The 19,151-nt window shown below is 35.8% G+C and overlaps 1 protein-coding gene across 2 annotated transcripts in view; it reads right to left on the bottom strand.

The window, feature by feature from the left end:
• gse1a (Gse1 coiled-coil protein a) overlaps positions 1 to 19,151 on the bottom strand; it is a 39,446-nt gene that overhangs the window by 4,992 nt on the left and 15,303 nt on the right. For both annotated transcript variants that reach the window (XM_084095689.1, XM_084095688.1), the window contains 12 exons: positions 16,818 to 16,999; positions 11,693 to 11,856; positions 11,403 to 11,603; positions 8,959 to 9,126; positions 7,471 to 7,799; positions 4,280 to 4,574; positions 3,688 to 4,160; positions 3,093 to 3,205; positions 1,996 to 2,260; positions 1,233 to 1,346; positions 828 to 1,145; positions 280 to 543 (listed from right to left, as the gene is read on the bottom strand). In XM_084095689.1, coding sequence (XP_083951815.1) covers positions 280 to 543; positions 828 to 1,145; positions 1,233 to 1,346; positions 1,996 to 2,260; positions 3,093 to 3,205; positions 3,688 to 4,160; positions 4,280 to 4,574; positions 7,471 to 7,799; positions 8,959 to 9,126; positions 11,403 to 11,603; positions 11,693 to 11,856; positions 16,818 to 16,999 — 2,886 coding nt within the window. The remainder of the gene's footprint in view (positions 1 to 279; positions 544 to 827; positions 1,146 to 1,232; positions 1,347 to 1,995; positions 2,261 to 3,092; positions 3,206 to 3,687; positions 4,161 to 4,279; positions 4,575 to 7,470; positions 7,800 to 8,958; positions 9,127 to 11,402; positions 11,604 to 11,692; positions 11,857 to 16,817; positions 17,000 to 19,151) is intronic.

Genomic DNA, 19,151 nt, shown 5'->3' with positions numbered 1-19,151 from the left:
GTTGGTTCACGTTGAAGGCCACTATCTGGAGAAAAATCCTGGAACGCTTTCCTAAAAAAAGTTCATTTCTTTTTGACTGAAGAAAGAAAGACATGAATATCTTAAATGACGTAGGGAGTGAGTAAATTATCACGAAACTTTAAATCTGAAGTGAACGAATCCTTTAACACCACTATTCAATTATCTGCTCAGTTGCATTTTCAACTTGCTAAAAGTTCCTCATGTTCACATATTTATCCAAATAACGTAAGTTTGAATCTCAATATGCTGTAAACTCACCCTCCATGTACTCCTTGTACGCCTCAAATATAGACTCAATCCCATTCCACCTAGGACTGAAGGACTCCTCTTCTTCGTCTTCATCTGAACTGATGCCCTCCCCAGCTGAAAGGTCATTCCTCACCCCTGGAGAGTCGTGGAGGGCTGATAAATGGCAGGAGTGTCCATTGGTCTGTCCATTAGGGAGTTTGTTGAGCGCCCTCTGGAGGCCTGGAGGTGGATGTGCAGGGGGGTCGAACTGCTCGTTCGCTCCAATAGCAGCACCTGTTGGAACACGCAAAAAAAGGTCACTCAGGCTATACCGGTAATATGTATACATTGGGCCCGATCATACATCCGGGACAAGTGTTTTTTGCTAGTTTGAGCCTGACGCAGTTATCATTTTCACGTCCTGCTCCACATTGTTTAAATAGCAAATGCATTTGCGCCAGTATGTGCGCCCATGGGCTGAAAACGAGGTGTGTTCAGGCGCATTGTTAGATCATGCGCTTAGATCATTATAATAGGGCCCATTATCTTAAATATAGCTATAGGGTAGCCAACGTCACCTTTCTGTTTCTGCTGGGATATTTGAGTGGACTGCAGCACAGACTGATGGAAGTGCTGTGCGAAGTCCTCGGAGTTTCTTCGCTCCCAGACCTGGAGTTTTACTCCGTTGAGTCCAGGAGGCTGTTCCTTCGGCCGGAGGGTCTGTCGAGCGCTGGCCTGCAGGCTCGGGCCTCTTCTGCTCGGGGAGGTCATCTTGGGCTGGCCTGGAGCCTGGAGAGGAGCCAGTGGTGGGGGATCTTGAGGCGGAGGGTATTCGGGTGAGTGATTTAGGGGTTCAGGGTGAACATTACTGACGGACTGATTGAGATGTGAGACAGCTGTATGATGGGAAAAGAATAGAACAGGACTTTAATGGTAAAGCTTGATCGTTTGGTTAAAGCCGTATCTGTATCTGTCGATCTTACCAGACACTGAAGCAGACGGGCTAGAAAAGGGTGGATCTGAGGTGTATCTGAGGGTGTCCAAAGTTACAGTTTTCTGTTTGATGGCTTCCAGCAAGTCCTCAATCTTCTTATTCTCTGAGGTAAAAAAAAAGAAAGAAAAAATAATGACTTTTTAATGCATTCAGCCTTTAAAACAAATCTGAAATCAAAATCATTCTTGTAAAGGATCTTCTCTCTCTCCAATTCATTTTAGCAAATCAGTTCAGAGAGTTCATTTCAATTAACAAAAAACAAAAATAATTTCATTTAAATCATTACTTAAGTTGTGTTCCCAAATATCCCTGCATGGCATTTAAATAACATTTAAATTAGCAAAATATATTCAGTACAATGCTGAATGTTATGCATATTTCCATAAATCCATATAATATAATATATATAATACTTTATAATATTTACATAAGCATAAATAGAATAAAAAAAATATTACACACTCAGAAGTTTGAAATAATTTAGATAATTTAGAAATATACAGATCTATCTATCTATCTATCTGTATGTATATAGACATTATGATGTTACACATAAAAAATGTTGTATACATCCTATATGATTTAATATTTTTCATATATACACTATAAAAACTCGTTTTGTATTTATTAATATTTATGTACACATGATTAGATTATTATTAGGTAAAGTTCTCCAGCATCTTCAACTGGAAGTGTGACTGTGACAGTATTTGTCCAAATTTTCAGTGTGTTGGTGTGTGTCCTGCACGTACTTCTTCTCTCGTCCAGACTGACGTGGTTCAGGTGGAACATGCTGAGGAAGTGTTTCTTGTCGTCGAGTTCAGCGGTGCGGTCCATCTCCTCCGGGGTGAAGCGTGTGGTGAGGGGAGGAGAGGGAGTCTTTCGTTTACTCTGCACCGCTGAGGGTGAAGGGTTTCTCTCCTGCATCATCCTCCTCCTCTTCCTCCTCTTCATCTCCAGGAGCTCATCTCGCTTAGAGAGAGTCGCCAGTCCAAACAAACCCAGAAACTCTGTCTTCTGCAGAGAGAAAACAAACAGACCGTCACAAGCTATGTTTCCATACACCTATATGTACTGTGTGCGCATATCCGGATATCGCATTAAAAAAAAAACGCTGGATGGAAACGCCAAGATGCACATTAATTCTAAAAATGCGCATAAAAAATGTATGCGCTCAATTGAGTCAATTGATAAGAAGACATGCGCATAAACTAGAATGGAAACACATTTACTGAATAAATGTCTCAATGCACAACAGAAAACGTGACTTTGCCTCAAAAGGGGATGTGATTGGATAACTGGACTACCAGACGGGCCAATCGTATCGCACAGAATCTCAAATGTTAGTTTGGCCGTTCTGAAATGCCTGAGCCAAGGTCTGTCTTCAAAATGATTTGGGATAATCACCTCCCAGAAGTGTCTCTCACGATTGCGTTCCCAAACACCAGCATCCGAACGAAAGATAACATGACAGAGTTTATTGTATTTCGTCTGTGTGCTCTGAGACGTCATTTATGATGTCCAAAAAAAAAAAGAGCCACAGTGTTTTTTTATAACAGATATTTTGCACCAATTTCACAGGAAGTGATGATTTTGTTCTCTTGAACACATGGGATGGAAACGTTGCTTTATTCGCAAATGTTTTATGATATATTCCACTTTTGTGCACAAGTTAAATTTGCAACTTTGGATGGAAACAGCTATTGTGAGAGATTTGATCAGTTTTAGTAGCAGCATGAATAGTAGTAGTAGCAGTTCCCAGCATGAATGCCAGTATGGTTGCAGTATTGTACTCGTGGTAGCTTGTAGATTGTAGTTGTGGGAGCGCTGCTGAAATGTGTCACTGTACCTCTGTAGATGCGTCTAGTTTGAGAGGAGGCTGCTGGGCGACTCTTCTCAGATGAGCTCGCACTTCCTCCTCATCGCTCTCATCATAAGAGTCATCGAATTCATAGTAATAACCTGAAACAGAAGAACAGAAGATTAGAACAGAAGTGAAAGACACAATATGGATGGAAGAAGAACCTGAGTGCATATATATAAACATTGCTGATACACTGGTTTATTGTGCAAGAGACACTGATATATATATATTAGAAGATTAAACATTTGTATTGCTATGTTTATTTTCATGTAAAATGTTTTTATTTTTTTATATTTATTTATGTATGTATATTGTATAGTGTTATGAATGCTATGGCAATGTAAAGAAATCTTGAATCTAGATAGATAGAACAACTGACAGACAGATAGAGCGAGCGAGCGAGCGACAGACAGATAGACAGTGATAGACAGATAGATAGATAGATAGATAGATAGATAGATAGATAGATAGATAGATCTGTCAAACAAACACACAAATATTTATACGTTCTCCACCTTCAGTTCTCTGTCTGGTAAACAAATAAATAAAAGACGTTTTGATATTTTCTAGCACTTCCTACCTTTCTCTCTGGCTTCCCTGCGCTTCTTCTCCTCCAGGTCTAGTTTGCTGAGGAGCCTCCTGTGCTCCTGCAGAGCCTGATCGAACACCATCATGGGGTCCGTCCTCTCCGGAGCCGGAGCCGGAGCCGCAGACTGGCTGAAGACCCTCTGCTGGTTCAGGAAGGTCCGCGTGGATTTCTCCAGATCCGCCAGGTATTTCCCAGACTCCGGGAGGCTGTTCCCCCGCAGGGAAGAGGGCCTGACGTCCTCTTCCAGAGCTTTTGGTCTGGTGTGGCCTGAGAAAGGATGGATGTGGGACAGAGGCCGGTCTGAGGGCGAGTTGAGGAGGGAGACGGGGTTCCAGAGAGTGCTGGGAGTGGATGAAGAGGGGTGATGGTCCCGAGGAACACCTTTAGGGGTGATGAGAGGAGGCGGTGCCCCCAAGGGTTGAGATAAGTCTCTGACACCCACATCGTTCCGGTGTGAGCTGTACCTGAAACACGAGAAAACATTTCTAGAGTGCGCCACAAGAGGGCAGTGTGATAACACACAATGCCTGCAGTGTTTTATGGGGGATTTTTAAGCTGGAGTTTCCCTTCATCTGTGACCCACCTGTGCGTCTCTCTCTGTGGTTCCACTGGTTCTGCGGTCCGACCAACATCCTGGTGCTTCTCCTGCTGTTGAAACTCCGCTTTCTCCACCTTCAGCGCTGCTCTCTGTCTGACGAGCCATCGGTCGTCCTCCTCCTGCCGCTGGAGCATCATGGGAGTCCCCATGGGCATGTGGCTTTTCCCAAACTGGAGGCTTGAGGAGAGGCCGAGGCCTGAGGTGGAGAGGGAGGAAGGAGCTCCTGAGGATGAGTACGGGCCAGACTGTGGCATGAGCAGCGGCGCTTCTTTGGTTTTGTCTGTATTGAGAGACCAGAGATGCGTAGATGAATAAACATGTTCTTCTCAAAGTGAAACAACTGTAAATATTTCATTAATATCTACTAAATAAACTAGAAGGACCAAGAATGGGAACGTCATCCATTATATAGTAATACCAAGGAACAGCTTTTGTCTTCGGAAACAATCTTATTTTGAATATTTGATTTGAGCTTTTTATTTGTATTTTGTTGTCTTTTTTATGTTGTTCGTTTTTATTAGTTTTGTTTAGGTTTTATTTCTATTTATCTTTAATTTATTTTTATTTCAGTTTGAGTCATTTTAGTAATTTAACTTAAACTCATTTATTTCAGTTTGCTTCCTTGGCAACTAACAACTTATTTTTCATTTAAAAAATATTTCTATTTATCTTCTTTTTTTTGTATTGTTTTTAGTCATTTTAGTACTTAAAATTGTTTCTAATTTCCATTTAATTTATTTGTTTCTTTTTTATATATTTGTATTTAGCTTTACAAAAACTAAATCTGAAAAAAATGAAAGCTAAATAGAAATATTTTTCAAATAAAAAATGATTTGTTAATTAAAATAAGGCAACTAACCGAATTAAAAAGCTTAAGTTGAAGTACTATAATTACTAAAACTGAAATAAAAATAAATTAATTTTAGTACTTCAACTTAAGCTTATTTAATTCAGATAGTTGTCAAGGAAACTAACAAATTATTTTATTTTTAAGAGTTGTAATTTAATTTTGTAATTTGTATTAGTTTTTTTTACATATTTCTATTTAACTTAAATTTATTTTTATTTCAGTTTTAGTTAGTAGTAATTTTAGTACTTCAACTTCAACTTATTCAAGTCAGCTGCCAAGGCAACATTTCTAATTTCCATTTTTTAAGTTTTTACTTTTTAGTTTCTTTTTAAAAATATTTCTTTACTAAAACAAAAACTGAAATAAAAATAAGTTAACGCTAAACAGAAATATTAATAATAAAATAAGTTGTAAATTGGAAAATTAAAATAAACAAGCTTAGATTAAAGTACTAAAATTACTATAATTAAAACTGAAATAAAAATAAGTTAATTGTAGTTCATTTTATAACTTACGCTCATTTATTTCAATACGTTTCCAAGACAACTAACAACTTATTCTAATTTTAAAAGTCAATAGCCAAAGTCGTAACAAAATTGTAATTTTATTCATTTTTGTTTCTTTTTAAAAAAAAGTTCTATTTAGCTGTAATTTATTTTTATTTCAGTTTTAGTTATGTTAGTACTCAACTTCAAAGTATTTCTTTCACTTAACTGCCAAAGGCAACATTTCTATTTTTTATTTTTTATAAATAAACTTTTTTTTAAAGTTTAAGTTCAATTAAAGAATTTTATTTTTATTTTTTTACACAAGTTTTAGTTTTGGTGAACAATAAGAACACAGTTCAGAGATTATCCTCAAATCCTTCAAACACAGCTCTGAACTGTGTGCTGAGACACTGAAGTTCTCCAGGTGTTTGAGAGATGAAGGCTTTGGAAAGAGACCCTAATGGATCCTGAAACCATTTTAAGTGTTTAGCTGTGAGCATGAGGGTGTTTTCATCATGGATCATGGGATTCACATGAATGCTCTCATTCATTTACTATTATACAATTATGGAGAGCAACCATAAAACCTTCTGACTTCCATGAGATTGCCGTCAAAGCAAGTCTAACAGCTCGCTGGCAGCGAACATAGACCTACTGTATCCACACTCATCAGACTATATTAATTACTGATAACCTTTGGCACTTTTGCATCATTCCATTATTTCTTCTTCATCACGGGTCATATTCATATTTTGGCTTAAATTTGAATCCGTTCCTCATAAATTAATATGACTTGGAATAGTGCACAGGTCATAAGAACTACTTTTATGATACTTTTATGTCCTTTTTGGAGCTTGCATATTTTGGACCCAATTGACTTTCATTGTATGGACAAAAACACCCGAAATATTCAGTCATGACAAATGACGACAAAATGTACATTTTTGGGTGAACGTCCCTTTAAAGAGGACCTATTATGTTTTTCCCTACTTTCTTTAGTGTGTAATGTTTCTGTTTGAGCATGAAAATGGTCTGCAAAGTTGCAAAGCACAAATTTACTCAAATATAGTTATTGTCTATATAGAACACGTCACATTATTCTTCATTTAAATAATTCCCACACAAGGCATACGCAAAAAAAAAAAAAAATTTAGTTAGTTAATAGTGTGTTGAAATTTGCAGTTATGGTCAGTGGCATGACATTTCCCAAACACACTCGAAGCGGTTGACCAATCACAACACACTGGTCCATCCGACCAATCAGAGCACAGTGTGCTTTTCAGAAGGAGGGGCTTCATAGAGACGGGAACTAAACAGAGCGTTACTGACAGACAGGGAAGAGAGGTGCTGCAACAATGTGTAAAAAAATGATGTGTTTTTAAACATTTGAGAATGAAAACCTATTCTAGTAGATCTGTGTGTTAAAGTGAAAGCAGCGTAATATACAGCACCTCCTGCTATATATGCTGTTAATATGAATCAAACAACAAAAGAAAAACAGAAAATCGCTCACTCCTCTTGACTGAATAACTTTAGCAGCTTTAATACATTTCTTACTTGAATGCTGCTGTTAAATGCTCTGGCGAGTGGATAAACATGGCGGACTGTGTACAGCTCACTGAGTTTATGCTAATAGCCAGTCGTGGGCGGGGCCTAAGCATTTGTGAAACTGCAAACGGGCTTATTCTGAGACACTACTTATGATTTATGGGGATTTAATAAAGGAGAGGGTGGATTTTTACCATTATAGGGTGGTTGTGTACACATTTATGTTCAAACACCATTTAAAAGTGAATTTAGCATAATAGGTGCCCTTTGTTAATAGTGTGTTGAGTTACCCGTTCTGTTAGCAGCGAGTCTCTCCTCGAGCTTGGCTCTTTCCTTCATGTGCTGCCGGTGTGCGTACGGATGAGACTGCGAGTGAGAGATCAAGTGTTGGTTCGCCAGCGGCTCGTGGCTCAGGTGGCGTTTCTCCATGGCCTTGACCGCCTGGATCTCTCTCCCTCGCTCTTTCTTAATCTCCACCTCTCTTTCCTTCTCTCGCTCTCTGTCCTTCTCTCTCCGCACCTCCTGTTCCCAATGCCTCTCTCGTTCGATTTCACGCGCTCTCTCTTTCTCTCGTTCTCTTTCCCTCTCCTGCTGGCGGAGTTCCTCTTCCATCTGCAGCCTGCGGAGGGTCGAAACACACACACACACACAAATGGTGTGAGATGCAACACTCTCAACAGGAACAAGAAGAATAGAGTCCGCAGGAACACAGGAGAGTGTTGATGATGTTTGGAGAAGATGGCGAGAGCGTGTTTGTGTGTGTCAAGGTGACATGTGCGCGTGATATATGGGAGAATGTCTTATGCTGATGACGGAAAGATCGTGTTTACACACAAACACCTGCAAAAGAGTTTAACTATGGAAACATATGGGTAGCAATTTTCAATTTGAAATGTAATATGCAAAATGTTGCAAAATTTGATTGACAGTGATTGACAGGGCGGGCGCGGGCGGGGGCGGGGCCAACTTCACACAGTGATTGACAGGGTGGGCGGGGACAGGGGCGTGTTCGGCTCGGAATGCATTTTCAATTTGCACACTGAATTTTGCTACACTATAATTATTAATTCCATCTTGTATATTATATGTAATCAAATTTAAATGATCTACATAATTATCAAAATTAATCATAATTTAAAAATAAATAAAACACTGGTATAAATATAGAATAAATATATTATAGGTATATAAGGTAGTACCATATCTAAAACGGCCAATTAGATTTAGTGAGAGGGTGGATATATTATGCAGTATAAACATACACATGTATTAAAATATGTAATAATTATATGTAATTAATTTCACTGAATTAATCTACAGTAGTCAACATTTGAAGTGGATCAAAAAAGTTCATCAAAGTTGTCCTAAGACAAGAACGGGTATTGTTCAAAATTCATGTATAACTTTGATGAAAGGTTTTGATCCACTTCAAATGTTGACTACTGTATATATCATATCTAAAAACAAAACAACATTTTATTAATATATAACAAATTAGTATAATAAAATAAAAATAAAAATATAATTTAATATTTTAATGTTATTAGGTATTACATCAAATATAAACAAATTCATATTGCATCCTATTTTAAATTTAATAAAGAAATACATAAAAGGTTAATAAAATTATCAACAAAACAAAGTCTGAATGAAGTCTGGAGAAATGACAAAATGATTTCAATACAACGCCAATTGCCTTGCAGCCACTTTAATAATTAATTCCATCTTGGACATCCATTATACGTGGTGTGTGTGTGTGTGTGTGTGTGTGTGTGTACCTCTCAGAGTGTAGCGCTGACAGCGACTGGTGTGTGATGTCAGGAGGGTAAAAGACGCCCTGCATGGGCAGGTGAACAGCAGACGGGTGTAGGGTCGGCAGGGCTCCCCCCTCTGGATGCGTGTAGTAATGCGAGCGCAGGGCTGACAGACTGTAGTAGTCCTCCATCCTGATCAGACACAGAGAGAGCAGAGCATTACAGCCTCTAGAAATAACTCCCTTCTTCATTAACCTCTGTTCTCCGGCCCTCCGACGTCAACGTCACTGCCTATTTCTGTCACTGCGGTCTCACCTCCGCTCAGTCCCGCAAAGAGACGTGCTGAGGGGGTTATTTATAACGGATCAAACCGGGAATGTGTCCATGGAATATATATATGAAAGAACAGGATATTTTTTGCTCTATGCAGACAAACAAACAAAGTCCAATCCATCCAGATCAAATATTGAAACGAAACTGAGAAAATTAACTCGCTCATAAATCGTAATGTAGGGACGTTAGAACCATGAGAACATTAACAAATCATTGCCTACTTATATATATATATATATATATATATATATATATATATATATATATATATATATATATATACATACACATATACATATACATATATATATATACATATATATATATACATATATATATATATATATATATATATATATATATACATACATATACATACACACACACATATACATACATACATACATATATATATATATATATATATATATATATATATATATATATATGCATTTTTTTATTACTTATAAATATTTAATAATCATATGCAATTCATTTAAATGGATGAATCTATATAAAAAAAATCTAATAATCTAATAATTCAATCTAATAATATATATTACTTATTATATTTAATTTGCAAAAGCAAAAACACACTATTTAAGTGGTGGAAAATGGTCATTTATATTATGTAGAATTGTATGCATATAAATATATGCATACAATTATGGTAACTAATTAAATATTTAATAATTTATGCAATTAATTTCATTAAATTATGATACAAAATGATGTACAATTATTAAAATACATCACATAATTTACTAAATAAAAAAACTTGTGTTATAGAGAATAAAAATATTAATTTTATTTTAGTTAATAAAAGGTATATCAGTAAAATAGACTATTTAATTCTTAGGTTTAGTGAGAGGGTTGAAAATAGTATATATTACACAGTATAAATATATTAGTATAATTAAGTATAATATTAAGTATATATTAAAACTAATTAAATAATTAATAATCATAAAATTAATGATAATTTAATAAAAAATAAAACTGGTATAAATATATAATGAATATAATATATTTATTATATTTAATCAACTATTTATTAAATATAATTGGATAACTTTATATTGATGTTTACATTACAATAACATTTGAATAAATGTTTATTATAGTATAAACGCAACAGAAACAACACTTTACGATAGGGAAATACTCCGTTTTTGAAGTATTTTTTGGTAAATGACTGAACAATAGAACATAAAAAAAGAACAGACCGCATGTCCACAACATTTTTCACCATTCAGCATCAGCAAAAAAAAATAAATAAAAAAACGCTGGTAACCAAACATTTGAATCATCTAACAATAACTATCAGCAATGTGATAATTGTTGTGTAATATAAGCAGCTACTGGATCAGAGGACAAATACAAATATAGTTATTGAGATAAACATTTACAGACACTTTTATCCACAGTGACTTATATTGCATTCAAGGCACAGATTTTTAACTCAGGGAATGGCCTTAGCGAACTGTCAGCAGCCAAATACTGTATGTTTTAGAGGTGCATTTCTTTGTGTAAACATATCTTTATGTGAATAAAGAGTAATATTGATTATTAATCAGCATAAACTGGATTCTGTAGAAAAAAATTGCCTGTACGAGGTGACATTTGACCCAACCAATACTACTAAAGCCCAAAGTATAAGCTAAATTTCGTCATCAGCATAGTATGAATATTTGGTTGGTACACATATGCATTTGCATCAAAACTGAAGTATACTTTGGGCTTAAAGGGATAGTTCACCAAAATGAAAATCTGTCATAATTTACTCTCCCTTCATGTCGTTCCAAAGCCATCAGACTTTTGTTGATCTTCGGAACACAAATTAATGAGAAATTAAAAACACATTTTGAAGTCTCCGAGTTTTGGGTGAATAGACTTTCAATGGAGGGACAGAAATCTCTCAGATTTCATTAAAAATATTGTAATTTGTGTTTCGAAGATGAGCGAAAGTCTTCCGGGTTTGGAACGACATGAGGGCGAGTAAATGGTGACAGAATTGAACTATCCCTTTAAGACCAAATAAAAAAACTTGCTCAACATGTTCGAAGGTCTAATACAGGAAGGTACTATATATATATATATATATTCAAAAGAACCACCAAAACTACACCACATACCTGTATGAAGCAAGCGAGGGATGGGGCAAATATCCTGAGTGAAAGTACGCGAGAGAGTCGGCTGTGGTTCCTGAGCTGAGCCCTAGAGGGAGCAAAGGCATGCGCAACTCTTCAGCGGAGGCGTAGGGGCGAAAGCCATCGCGAAGATACTCCTCCTGCGGAGCTCCTGCTAGCAGCATGTTAGGAACCTGCCTGGACAGGCTGAGAGAGAAAGACAACAACAACAAATGAGGAAAAAAGACTTTACGCTGTAAGATAAGCACGTGTGTGAGAACGCGTGAGGGACTGACTGAGCTTGAAGACGAGGGTCTTGGATGAGAGCACTGGGGGTCATGCTGAACGGGTGAGCTGGACCCAGGTATGGAGGGAGAGAGAGGGAGGTCTTCTCCTGGCCGGGTAAAGGCCGATCTGGAGCCAAACGCTCTTGGCCGGACACTCTCAGTGCTGCATCCGCCTAAAAGGAGAAAAACATTAATGATTAGGGCATCATGGGAATATTCTTGCAGATATATTAATACCACTGAACACAAATATTTGTTTATATCATATATTATATCATATGTTAATTATATCATTTTATGAATATTCATGCTTCATAATGTAAAGGTATATGACCATTTTTCACCCTCTCACTGAACGTAAGAATGAAAAAATGCTGGTTTTGCTGCTGTATGTTTTATTAAATATAAAATTCCCTATGGTGAGTGAGTGAGTGAGTGAGTGAGTGAGTGAAGTGAGTGAGTAGTAAATGAGTAAGTGAGAGAATAAGTGAATGAAGTGAGAAAGTGAGTGAGTGTGAGTAAATAAGTGAGAAAGTGAGTGAGTGAATAAGTGAGAAAGTGAGTGAATGAGTGTGAGTGAGTAGTAAAAGAGTGAGTAAGTGAGAGTGAATACTGTAAGTGAGTGAGTGAGTGAATGAATAAGTTAGTGAAGTGAGTGAGTAGTAAAATAGTAAGTGAGAGTGAATAAGTGAGTAGTAAGTTGGTGAGTGAGTGAGTAGTAAATGAGTGAGTGAGTGAGTGTGAGTAAATAAGTGAGAAAGTGAGTGAGTGAGTGAGTGAGTGAATGAATAAGTTAGTGAAGTGAGTGAGTAGTAAATGAGTGAGTGTGAGTAAATAAGTGAGAAAGTGAGTGAGTGAATGAATGAATGAATTAATAAGTTAGTAAAGTGAGTGAGTGAGTAGTAAATGAGTGAGTGTGAGTAAATAAGTGAGAAAGTGAGTGAGTGAATGAATGAATGAATGAATAAGTTAGTGAAGTGAGTGAGTGAGTAGTAAATGAGTGAGTGTGAGTAAATAAGTGAGAAAGTGAGTGAGTGAGTGAGTGAGTGAGTGAGTGAATAAGTAAGTGAGAAAGTGAGCGTGTGAGTGAGTAGTAAGAGAGTTAGTAAGTGAGAGTGAAAAAGTAAGTGAGTAGTAAGTTGGTGAGAGAGTTAGTGAATATAAGTGAGAAAGTAAGCGAGTTAGTGAGTGAGTGAATGAATGAATAAGTGAGTGAGAAAGTGAGTGAGCGAGTAGTAAGTTGGTAAGTAGTGAGTGAATAAGTGAATATAAGTGAAAAAGTGAGTGAGTGAGTGAGTGAGTGAGTGAGTGAGTAATTGAGAAAGTAAGTGAGTCAGTAAGTGTGAGTAAGTAGTGAGTGAGTAAGTGAGCAAGTAATTAAATAAGTGAATGAGTAAGTGAGTGAGAAAATATTTTTTCTGTGCATACACAAAGTATCAGACTCCTTATTTTGCAACACTTTTTGGTATTATTGACTTACTTAAATAGAAAAAATAAATAGATTATTTTTTAAAACAAAAGATAATACATCAATGAATTCAATTCGCAAGTATAACAAACTGTCAGTATACAGCAGATCTGCGTCAATAAATATTGAACACACATCACATATGCTGTAGCCATTATGATTTAATATATAAGGTGCTATGTATTGCTGGGCAAAGTGAGAATTAATGTAAATGTACAGTATATGACTGCATTCACACAGTCAGTGTTTGTTTGGGGCTGAATTGTGCATTTGGGAGAATGACAAATAAAGTGTCCAAGATAAAGAAAAGAAAAATATATTTTAAAATTCCTTAGAAATGTACCTTTTTGTATTCATGTTGGTTTAATATGTTTTTTTGGTTTTTTTTTAAACGATAGAGTAAAAAGTACAAACATTTTCCTTACACCTTGAATAGTATACATGTGAATGTACATAATAAATTCTTAATAATTATTTTCAAAAGAGGTTTTAAATACAATTTTCTGCCTGAACTAACCTTGCCTTGTCATAAAACATCTGATATTTTAGGAAACATGCTATAATATCCATGTTTTTTCCCTGCGTGTTGGCTGCATCACGTGACTTAGACAAACCCTTTTTAAATATTTAATGCTTTTTTTCTAAGAAATAATAATAAACTATTATGCTAAATCACTTGATAAGGATTCTCAAGAATTTCATAGTTTTGACTAGTATTTTTTTTTCCATTACACAGGCTGCATTAGTTATGTTTCCATCCACCTATTTTTATGCAAATTTTGGGACGTCACATAAAAAAACACTGGATGAAAACGCTGAAGATGAAGATGCGCATTCATTTTTTTGTGTTATTTATTGTGTTTCGTCTGAGAGATCTGAGGCAGAAGTAATTTATGACATACGAAAAAAACTACAGTAGGGTTTTTTCACGTTTTAAATATATTCAACCCTGGGTTATTCTAAACCCAGGGCAAAAGCAATCCTGGGTTATCTTGCTTCACGTTTCACACTGCTCATAATTACCCAGGGTTAACAATTAATCCTGGGTATTCATAAGGATACATGAATACACTCTGGGTTAACGTCCTTATTTACATATTTGTGGAGTCAGTGTCACTGATTGGTCGAATGCTGCATGCTATATGTTTACATAAAGGCTCTAGCGTGGTGCATCCTATAATATCAAGTTTATCCTGAATGGAACATTCTGATTATAAAGGCAAGAATGAAACAATCTCTTCTTCACTCTAACTGTCAGTCATTTTTGACCCAAAAATGTACTTTTTTGTTGTTGTTGTTGTTGAATTTTTTACTTCATTGGAATGGTACGAAACTTGGTAAAGGTTTTGGCACTTGCTATGTGAATAAAAAAAATGTAATAAAATCATGGACGGGATTCGAAAAGGTGGAATGGTTCTGTAAAAATAGTCACACTATTTAGTGCTCTTCGCGGTCAGAAATGACCACATTGGAAATTAATGGGAGGCGAATTTCATCTAGTGAAAACTTTTGGTACTGCAGCCAAACGAAATCTTACTGAAAGCTCATTTTTTGAGCCATCAAGCTCAAATTTGGAACACAACTTGTTTAGATTTATGGCTTTGATTTTCTTGCAGTTTTAGAGTAAAATGTGATTTTGAAAATATCTATTTCATATAAAAATTTAAAATAGCATTTTTGTGCATTTTTCATAACAATACACATTTACTTTTTAAAACTTTTTTCACTTCAGCAATAATCTGTCAAGTGTCGTCTTTGAAAAGAGATCAAACTGAAGTCTGTGCTCTAAAGCATTCAAGATTTACCACAGTTTAAGTTGGAAATTTAATTTTCAGGTCTATGCTCAAAAAGTGAAATAAAAATAAAAAACATTATCAAACTAAAATAAAATACATTCATTTCATTGACAAAAAAAAAATCTGGTCATTTTTGACCGACACGTGAAGAGCACCGGAGGGTTAAATGAATCATGCAAGGTGATTTACTAAGGTTTGCGCTAGTTAATTTACTGGTGTTTGCGCCATTATTTACCGTCCAAAAAAAGCATGTAATTTATTGTATTTATTGTAATAATCCAGCTGCGTCTGTGTTCTTTCGCGTCGCCAGTAGATCACACGAAGAACTTTCCACTCCCGTAAAAATCTTTTTTGGGATTGAGCTCTCACACTAATTTGCCCTGTTTAGTAAATCTGACTCAATTCAGTTTCAAATAGGTTCCAAATATAGAGTCTATAGATGAAACAGCAAGCGTGTGTGTGTGGTCCAGACAGGCATAAAGAAGAGAGACAAGCATGGCTTAAAGCTGACTGGGTATCCAAAGCATCTCTCTCTCTCTCTCTCTCTCTCTCTCTCTCTCTCTCTCTCTAGGCAGAGCTACAGAAGACTCTTTGTGTAAACAGAGAGAGGGTAGTTTGATCAGGGGAAAGTGCCTATTGTCTCTCCTGACGTCCCCTGACTGGAGTGCTAAATAAACTCAAAGCCACACAGAACGAGAGCTGAACAAACCATCCATCCAAATCCACACACACACACACATTCTGGCATGATCTTGCGGTCGCGCCTGAGAGTCACCGAAACTAAGGACATGCCGGACACCCACAGATCAACCCATTTGCACTAATCCAGCCCAATTTAAACCCTGCGACCCCATCAGGACCTCGATCCCTCTTCAGAGCGGGACCTGCGGTCAAGCCCTCCTGACCACACACACATAATATCAGCCCTGAGGATGAAGAGGTCTGGAGGGATGTTTCGCTTTGTATTGATTGGCAAAGATGAAGGAAAAGGGAAAGAAAAGTCGCTTCATAAACACACGGTTTTAATTTTCGCAACCAAATGAATGACCTCACACATGGCGGACTAGTTACAACTCTTTTGTGCTCACGTCAGATAATAGTTCATTTGAAAGGAAATAAAAACATGAATAAAGCACAAAACTTAAATTCTAAGATTTTAGGACACCTGAACATCTCGGAAGATTTAAATAAGCATGACTGCCTTTTCCACTCTTTTCCACTTCCCAACAAAACTCATGTAACAATGAAAAACAAATAATGCACATTAAAGGGATAGTTCGGCCAAAAATGATATTAAACCCATGATTTACTCTCAAGCCGTTCGAGATGCATATGTCAATCATTTTCAACGCTACGTCACAACGCTTCCTACGCTACATCCTACGTCATACGCCGGCATCCATCCCGTGAACGTGCGTCGACCGTTGCCGGAAGCCAGCTATTTTCATTTATAAAGTTTTAAATATGTATATTTTTATGACAAAACCGCACGGATTACCCTCAGAAGACCGTCGTTTATCCCCCTGGAGCCGGATGGATTATTTTTGTGAAGGATGCATGCACATTTTTGGGACTTGAAGGAGGTGGACCCCATTGCTTCACATTATAACCACTGAAAGATCTAAGACATTTTCTAAAATAACTGAAAATGTGTTTGTCTGAAAAATGATTGACATATGCATCTCGAACGACTTGAGGGTGAGTAAATCATGGGTTTAATATCATTTTTGGCCGAACTATCCCTTTAACTGTATACTTTTCTGTTTTCTGATTGTTTGTTTTGTCAACTTTTACGAACACACTAGCATATATAGAGGAACACAGAGCTCACAGACATGGACTAAAATTTGAATTTCTATCATCTCCATACCTGACGTGCTTCAGACCTCCAAAATCCATTGACTGATTTAGTTGGGGCGATGGTGACCACAGGCGGGGTGCCTGTAGGCGGGACCAGGCTGGTACCCATGGCAACCCGCTTAGGCGTACTGACCGGAGAAATGTGATTGGTCACCGGGGAGGAAACATGTGATGACTCGCTACTAATAGAACCTAAAAAAGAGAAGACAGATGAATTTGAAGAGTTGAATTTTGGATAATTTTAGTTTTCAATTGTAGTCTTTTAAGAAGGCATCTGAAATGATAAACTAAGTGCAATGTAGTGTTGTCAAAAACATAGATTTTTCGATACACATCAATACTGAAAAATCTGAAACGCTTCCAATACCAATTTCCCGCAGAATAGATACACGATAGCAGCTGCGCTCTCTCTCTCTCTCACACACACACAAACCCGCCTCCCCTCACTCACATTAGTTGCATTTGCTCCAGCTGAATATTGTTGGTGTTACAGGGCTTGAATTTCGGCGTGGGATTGCATGTATTGTGCATAATTTGACTAATTCCCACAGATTTTGTGCTCACACCCAGTAGTCCCAGTGTCCAAATACTAACTTGAGTTTGTTTTCGCTGCTTATTGATCTTAAACAGTCAAATACACACAAAATAATGTCAAAATGCGGGTCTTGGTGAGTATTCACGTAAACACAGTCAGTTATGTTTTAAGTGAACGTAAACAGTTGATATAGAAAAACGTGTATATAAACGCATGTGATCCTTGCATCTTAAAGTGACAGCAGCCTAATATACCCGCTGCCAAATTATGAGATAATATTAAAATGATCTATGTGGCAGTTTTTCCCAACGGTATCAAAATTGTGGCCGGTGAAAATGTTAAGTGGCTAATCGCATATATATTTACAGTAGTCAACATTTGAAGTGGAGCAAAACCTTTCATCAAAGTTATACATGAATCTTGAACAATACCCGTTCTTGTATTAGGATAAGTATAACTTTTTTTTATCCATTTCAAATGTTGACTACTATATATATATTGCTATACATACATATACATATATATACACAGTACAGGTCAAAAGTTTGGAAACATTACTATTTTTAATGTTTTTGAAAGAAGTTTCTTCTGCTCATCAAGCCTGCATTTATTTGATCAAAAATACAGAAAAAAAAAAAGTAATATTGTGATATATTATTACAATAAAAAAAAATGGTTTTCAATTTATTATACTTTAAATTATAATTCATTTCTGTGATGCAAAGCTGAATTTTCAGGATCATTACTCCAGTCTATGATCCTTTAGAAATCATTCTAATATGATGATTCATTATCAAAGTTGGAAACAGTTCTGCTGCTTAATATTTTTTCATAACCTGTGATACTTTTTTAGGATACTTTCATGAATAAAAAGTAAAAAAAAAAAAAAAGAAGCAAATGTTTTAAAAATAGAAATCTTTTGTAACAACAATATACACTACTGGTCAGGAATTTGGGGTCAGTAATTGTTAACAGTAAATGTTTCTTTCTTTTTTTGAAATAAATCAATACTTTTATTCAGCAAGGATGTGTTAAATTGATAAAAAGTGATAGTAAAGAAGATTTATATTTTTAGAAAATATTTTTTTATTTTGAATAAATGCAGTTCTTTTTAACCTTTTATTCATCAAATATATTAGGCAGCAGAACTGTTTCCAACACTCATAATACATCAGAATATTAGAATGATTTCTAAAGGATCATGTGATAGACCAGATGTCACATGTGACACTGAAGACTGGAGTAATGATCCTGAAAATTCAGCTTTGCATCACAGGAATAAATTATTTTTTAAAGTATATTCAAATAGAAAACTATTATTTTAAGTTGTAATAATATTTCACAATACTTTTTGTATTTTTGATCAAATAAACACAGCCTTGATAAGCATTAGAGACTTCTTTCAAAAATATAAAAAAACGTAATGTTTCCAAACTTTTGACCTGTACTGTATGCATGTATCATGTATGTATGTATGTGTGTGTGTATATATATATATATATATATATATATATATATATATATATATATATATATATATATATATACATACATACATACTCATGACCACACTTTATATTGATATATATATATACATACATACATACATACATACATACTCATGACCACACTTTATATTGATATATATATATACATACATACATACTCATGACCACACTTTATATTGATACATTATCACATATAATTCATTTAATAAAATAAAAAAAATTTGATTCATAAATTAGATTCAACAATCCTGAATCTTCCACAGCTCAACGAGCCTGAAGTACATGTGCTAAATTTTCTGAC

The sequence above is a fragment of the Abramis brama genome (assembly GCF_963993115.1).
Source record: "Abramis brama genome assembly, chromosome: 20".
Taxonomy (NCBI): domain Eukaryota; kingdom Metazoa; phylum Chordata; class Actinopteri; order Cypriniformes; family Leuciscidae; genus Abramis; species Abramis brama.
The sequence above is the reverse complement of the archived record's forward strand: the minus strand, read 5'-3'. Positions and strand labels throughout refer to the sequence as shown.